This window comes from Dipodomys ordii, unplaced genomic scaffold (assembly GCF_000151885.1).
Source record: "Dipodomys ordii isolate 6190 unplaced genomic scaffold, Dord_2.0 Scaffold55, whole genome shotgun sequence".
Taxonomy (NCBI): Eukaryota; Metazoa; Chordata; class Mammalia; order Rodentia; family Heteromyidae; genus Dipodomys; species Dipodomys ordii.
In genome coordinates this window covers 5,696,811-5,703,500 of record NW_012267271.1, presented here as the reverse complement: position 1 = coordinate 5,703,500, position 6,690 = coordinate 5,696,811, and the positions used below count along the sequence as shown (strand labels likewise).

Sequence of the window (6,690 nt, the reverse complement as noted above, 5' to 3'; positions counted from 1 at the left end):
CCCCGGGCCTGGGCGCGGGCGCGGCGGCCGCGCACGCCTGCCCTCCGGCTCGCGGGTGGGATCGCTCTCCAGCTGTCCTGACTGGCTCTGTCTTTCCCCAGCGCTGCAGAAGGATCTGGACAGCAAGCTCTTCGGCCAGCATCTCGCAAAGAAAGTCATCTTAAACGCCGTGTCTGGTTTCCTGAGCAACCCGAAGCCCAAGAAACCCCTCACCCTCTCCCTACACGGGTGGACCGGCACCGGCAAGAACTTCGTGAGCAAGATCATCGCGGAGAACATCTACGAGGGCGGGCTGAACAGCGACTATGTCCACCTGTTTGTGGCCACGCTGCACTTCCCCCACGCCTCCAACATCACCCAGTACAAGGCAAGCGCCGGTGACGCGGGGCTGGCGTCTGGGTGGGAGGTGATCCCTGTGATGTACACCTGCAATCCCAGCTCGCAGGAGGAAAGTTTGAGGCTAGGCCTGTGCTAGACTTAAAGCCCTGTCTGGAAATAAAAAGGGCTGGGGATGTGTAGCTCAGTAGTAGAGTGCTTGCCTAGCCTGTGTTGCCTAGCCAGTACCAGGAGGCTGGGGAAGTTGGGGATGTAGGAAGATTTCACCATCAGAGGTTTTAATGGTTTCTCAAATGACCCAGCCATATTCCCTTTCCTGAAAGTGGAGTCACAGAATTTTGTTAAAGATGGAGCCTCTCAGATCCAACTTCAGGTCTCTTATTCAGTGGGGGAAAAAAAGACATTTCTAGAGAGACCTCTAAGTTTGCTTTTCTTTTGTGCCAGTACTCAGGACCTCACAGTTATTTGGCTTGTTTGCTCAGCTAGCACTCTACCCTTTGAGCTACACCTCCAGCCTGGCTTTCTGCTGGTTCATTGGGCTGGTTTCCAACTGTGGTCCTCCACATCTCAGCCTCTTGATTACAAGTGTTAGCCACAGCACCCAGCACTAAGCTCACTTTGACTTAAGTGCGGCCAGCTGTTTTCAGTTTAACTCGGGGATTAGCAGCCCCAGCCAGAGCAGAAGACACACCTCAATGTGTGTCCCAACTTTCCCTCCCCCTAGCTGTGTAGCCTTGGGAACACAGCCTGCCTACTCTGAAAAACATGTTTTTCCTCACAAAATGAACAGTTAAAGCCACTGGTGGCTCACACCTGTAATCCTAGCTACTCAGGAGGCTGAGATCTGATGGCAGAGGTTCTGCCTGGGCAGAAAAGTCCGGAGGCAGAAAAGACTCATCTCTAATCAACCACTCAAAACCAGGAAGTGGAACTGTGGCTTAAAGTGGTAGAGCAACAGCCTTGAGCAAAAAAGCTCAGGGAAAGCGCTCTGCGTTCAAACCCCACAACTGACCAAAGGAAAAAAAAGATGCTTAGTCTTGACTTGGGCGAGCACAGGTCCCCCGCTCCCTTCTACTTAGTGAAAACGAAAGCCGCCCACTATCAAGGGACGCTAGGATGCTATACAGTCAAGTGATGCAGCCAGGAAAGTGCTACGCAGATCAAGACGCACTGGTCATCTTAGGATTGAAGCTCCATCAAGTTGATGACTGTGTAACTTTGGTCAGATGACTTAACCTCTCTGTGCCTGAGCGTAGTGGTACATGTCTATAATTCTAGCACCTAGACAGCTGAGGCAGGAGAATCTCAAGTCTGAGGCTATCCAGGGCTATATATCATAAACCCTGTGTCAACAGACAAAACAGCAAAAAGAAAAGGGAAATATGTAAAAGGGAGACACAACAGCATTCCCTCAATGTCTTGGAGGAGGTGCAATAATGTTATGCAATCAGCTCTGCGTAGCAACCGGCATTGAATGTCCAGCACCTCTGTTACTCCATGTTCGGGCTGCAGAGGGGAGAGACTCAGCATTGCGGGGTTCACGTTGTTAAGTGGATCTCTGGTGACTCCATTCTCTCCCCAGCTAGCCATTTGAGGTCTCTGCATGCAGGCCCTCCCATTCCCACAGAGCGGGGCTTGCTGAGGTCAGAGACTCACCATGGGCATGGATGCTTGAACTGAGGGCCTTGTGCTCTTGCTTGGCATTTTCACCAGCCTAGCACTCTACCACTTGAACCATAATTCTACTGTTAGCCTTTTAGTGGTTAATTGGAGACAGGCTTTCCTGCCCAGGCTAGTTTCAAACCACAGTCCTCAGATGTCTCTGTTGAGGGTAGTTGGGATTATAGGTGTGAGCCACTGCTAGTGGCAGTGAAGCCATTGTTCTTAGGAGAAGCTGTTTCCAGGGTCTTGGATGGAGTACTTTCCCAGCATGCTCCAGCCATAGGCTCCCCCCCCTCCCGCCCCCATGCACCATCAAGACAAGGAACAAGTGGTTTGGATCGTACTTGCCGAGATGCTGGCCTGACTCGGTCTCCATGTCCTCAGGATCAGCTGCAGCAGTGGATCCGAGGCAACGTGAGCGCGTGCGCACGGTCCATCTTCATCTTTGATGAGATGGACAAGATGCACGTGGGCCTCATCGACGCCATCAAGCCTTTCCTCGACTATTACGACGTGGTGGACGAGGTCTCCTACCAGAAAGCCATCTTCATATTCCTCAGGTGAGGCCAGGAATGGCTGGGCCCGAGCTGACCGGGATCCCTGGCGAAGACAAAGGCGTCTCTCCCCACCCTCTGCCCTTCCCTCCTCATTGTCGTTGTTTTGCAGCAATGCTGGGGCAGAGAGGATCACAGATGTGGCCTTGGACTTCTGGCGGAGTGGGAGGCAGAGGGAAGAAATCAAGCTCAAAGACATGGAGCCAGCCTTGTCTGTGTCTGTCTTCAACAACAAGAATAGTAAGTTAGGGCCTGGTCCCTGGCTGCTTCCCTCCTCCTGCACCCTAGGTGTGTCCCGGGAGGCTGGCTGGAAATGCAGATTCTCTTCCAGGTGCTGGTCACAGCTGTCATCCTAGCTGCTCAGGAGGCTGAGATTGGAGGATCCTGATTCAAAGCCAGCCCAGGCAGGAAAGCCCTTGGAACTCATCTCCAATTAAGCACCAAAAAAGCAAGAAATGGAGCTATGGCCAAGTGACTCAAGGCATCAGCCTTGAGCAAAAAAGCTCAGGAACAGCACTCAGGCCCTGAGTTCCAAGGTCTAGTACTGGCACACAGAAAAAGCAGACGTTCAGTCTTCTTGGCTGAGACATCCTTAGGAGAACGTTAGCACACTTCAGATGACTTTTTTTGTTGTTGTTGCTGTTGGTCATTGGGCTTGAACTCTGGGCCTGGGCGCTGTCCTGAACTCTTCAGTTCAAGGCAGGCGCTCTACCACTTGAGCCACAGCACCACTTCTGGTTTTTTGGTGGTTTACTGGAGATAAGAGTCTCATGGGCTATCCTGCCTGGGCTGGCTTAGAACCTTGATCCTCAGATCTCAGCCTCCTGAGCAGCTAGGATTACAGGTGTGAGCCACTGGCGCCCGGCAATTAGATGTTTTGAAAAGCTATGAGGCCATCTGAGATCACTGGCTCTCCAGGACGCTTCCAGCCTTCCTTGGCATTCACGCCGTGTCCTGAGGTCCCCTCCTCAGCCGGGCCTTGTGAGCACTGGTCCCTGTTCCCCTCTGCAGCGGTCACTGTCCCCAGTGCCATGTGAAAGCTGTCTTCCCTGGTTTGCAGGGGTTTCCCAGTGCTGAGCCTGGGGAACTCCTGCGGCTGGCTGGCCTGCCGCCGTGTCCTGGGAACCCTGCACACCCCAGACTAGGCTGTGGAGAGCGTGCTGTCCCGCTTGTCTGCGGTGGCCAGTTGTATTTACTGAGCACCTATTGTGTGCAAGACACTATTGGGAAGGAAGAGCTTGGGGAGCTGAGTCACAAAAATGCATGGCCAAGCAGGGCGTGACATCATGGGCCATTCAGAGCTGGCCCCGGCTCTAAGACCTAGAGGCTGGGCACAACAGAGCCAGGCCTGGGGGAGAAGCGCCTGGCAGCGTCCCATGACCCTGCTTGCCCCACCCTGGGGCTCTGCCCCAGACACTACATGGGCGGAGTCTAGGTCTGGGTGCTGGCCAGCAGTGGTGTCCACCATGTTGCAGGTCCGGCTGCTGTGCCTAAGTTGCTGAGATAAAGGGGACGGGCCAGAGTCCACCTGAGGAACTCTGGTCACCTTCCATTCCTTTGCCGCTCTGCCAACTGTGCCTGCCCTCCTAGGCCCTGCTGGTGCCTAGGCCTTGGGCCCCTTGCCTTGGGACCTTTCTAACCCATCTGCCCATCCCCATCTCTAAGGCAGACTTGAGGACCCTTCCCCAGCCTGCCAGGCCAGCCCCTTCATCTTGGGTGGTATTGAGGCCTGAGCACTGACCCTCCAGCTCTGGCTCTTTAGTGGTTAATTGGAGATAAGTCTTTTGGATTTGTCTTTCCAGACTAGCTTTGAACCTCAATTCTCAGGTCAGTCTCGAGTAGCTAGGATTACAAGCGTGAGCCACAGCGCCCAGCCTCTTTGCAGAAATCCTGTTACCCACCCTTGTTTGCACAAAAGCATCATGCCCCACAGGTGCTCGTGACCAGCCACTTGTTCCCTCTGCGCCCTCATACTGGAATGGAGCTCCAAGGGGCAGGTGCACGGCTTTCCAGGCCTGGCCTGCCTACGTATGATGGGTGGGTGAGAGTTAGAAGGACAAATGGACATGGATCAGCCTTTCTTCTTTCCTCCAGGTGGCTTTTGGCACAGCAGCCTAATTGCCCGAAACCTCATTGATTATTTCGTGCCCTTCCTGCCCCTGGAATACAAACACCTGAAGATGTGCATCAGGGTGGAGATGCAGGCCCGGGGCTACGAGGTGGACGAGGACATTATTAACCGAGTGGCGGAGGAGATGACGTTTTTCCCCAAGGAGGAGCGAGTCTTCTCCGACAAGGGCTGCAAAACTGTGTTCACCAAGCTAGATTATTACCTGGATGACTGAGAGCCAGCCCCAGCCTTAGCCCCAGCCGCTGAGAGCCAGCCCCCAGCTGCCAGCTCCTTTCCTGGGAGAGAAATCAATGAACATAATCAATCTGCCAGCCAGCCAGCCAGCCAGCCGCACGCCCCCAGGAGCCCGAGCCGGGCACAGCAGCAGGACCATGGACAGGGACACACAGCTTCCAGAGCCTTCCGCCAGGGAGGAGCCAGCGCCAGATCCCAGCCTGTATTCCAGGCCCATGATTTTTTTAAAAATTATGTTTTAATTTCTAGTGTTTCTGTTTCAAGGAAAGATGAATACATTTTACTGAAAATGTGATAACTTTATTTAAAATGCTTTTTAACATTATGAGGAACTTCGAGTCTTGAGTGGTTGCTGTGGCGTGTTTAAAGTCCCGTTATTGTAGCATGTAATAATAGAATGTGAGCACAGGGGCCTTGGTGTTTGTCCCGTGGTATGACACAACTGGGCTGCCCCAGGATGACCACAGCCAGCCCCCCAGGGCCATGAAGGACCTCCGTAAAGGGACCTCCATCCCCCAGGCCTCCCAGGTCTATAATGGTGGAGAACAGAAAAATCTTAGTAATTTTGTGAACATTGCAAGTCTCAAAGCACGTTGGGGCCTGGCTTTGCGGCAGGCTCGTCTACTTCCCACTAGCAACACTTGGCTCCCCATTGGAGTCGAAATTGTGGGAGTTTTGTCCATTCTTTAAAGCTTCCTCATTCACCACTAGGTTCTGTTGCTCAGCTGAGCTCCCTGAACCTAAGGAAGCTTAGTCTCCCCTTCCATGAAGCCCAAAAGAGCGCCACTGATGGCTGAATGCAAGTCGTTGCCGCTTTATAATAGCACTTCATGCAGAATTTGTGAGAACACTGTGCATGTGCATGGTACCTAGTACCCTGCACACACCAAGCAAGTGCTCTGCCAGGCCACATCCCAGTCCTTTGAGTGCATCATTTTGTGTGATGGCGTGTGGGGGATTGGACTCGGCATAGGCACTCACCTTGAGCTGTTTTACTCAAGGCTCTACTCCTTGAGCCACAGCTCCACTTCTGGCTTTTTGGTGATTATTGGAGGTAAGAGTCTCATGGACTTTCCTACTCAGGCTGGCTTCAAACCTTGATCCTCAGAGCTCAGCCTCCTGTAATCCTAAGATTACAGGCACTAGTTACTGGCACCCAGCAGCTGTTTACACCCTCCAAAGGGAAGGACTTTGTGTTTCATGAGCTTAGGCTAAGGGAAGACTAGCAGATGCTGTGCTTGTTGGAATGAAATGAGACCTAAAAGGACCTCCAGGCCGTACCGCTAGGACTTGGGGAGCAGCTGACCCCAGCCTGGAGTTCAAGTCCCGCAGAGATCTCAGGCAGGAGCACAGGCTTGCTCTGTGCAGCACTCACAGCCCCACTAATGGCTGGTGCTTTCTTCAGGTGGCGGCTGCTCACATGCTCACAGGCTGATCCCAGCAGAGGACAGGCCGAAGGGTTGAGGTAGCTCCGGTCCAGTGCATTCTATTCACAAGGTTCTGAGCTCAATCTCTGGCACCAAAACTAAAACCTGCTAAGGCAGGACCTGTGTGCCTCAGAGACCCAGCCTACATTCGACTTCTTTTCAGGGAGGCCTGGGGCCCAGCTCAGCCCCCAGTGGGCCCAGAAGTGACAGACCAGGCCTAACCGGATGACAGCAGCCCTTACACCTGGGAGCCACAAGTAGGGAACCCCACAAGTAGGGAACCCCACAAGTAGGGAACCCCACAAGTAGGGAACCCCACAAGTAGGGAACCCCACAAGTAGGGAAC

The 6,690-nt window shown here is 53.5% G+C and overlaps 1 protein-coding gene across 1 annotated transcript; it reads left to right on the top strand.

Annotated features, from left to right (window-relative positions):
• Positions 1-34: 34 nt before the first annotated feature.
• Tor1a (torsin family 1, member A (torsin A)) lies at positions 35-5,242 on the top strand (the record flags this gene model as incomplete). The annotated part of the gene is made up of 4 exons (XM_013021279.1): positions 35-367; positions 2,383-2,558; positions 2,665-2,792; positions 4,647-5,242. Coding segments are annotated over 4 exons (888 nt in total), but the record flags the coding sequence as incomplete, so codon positions are not given.
• Between the last annotated feature and the right edge of the window lie 1,448 nt (positions 5,243-6,690).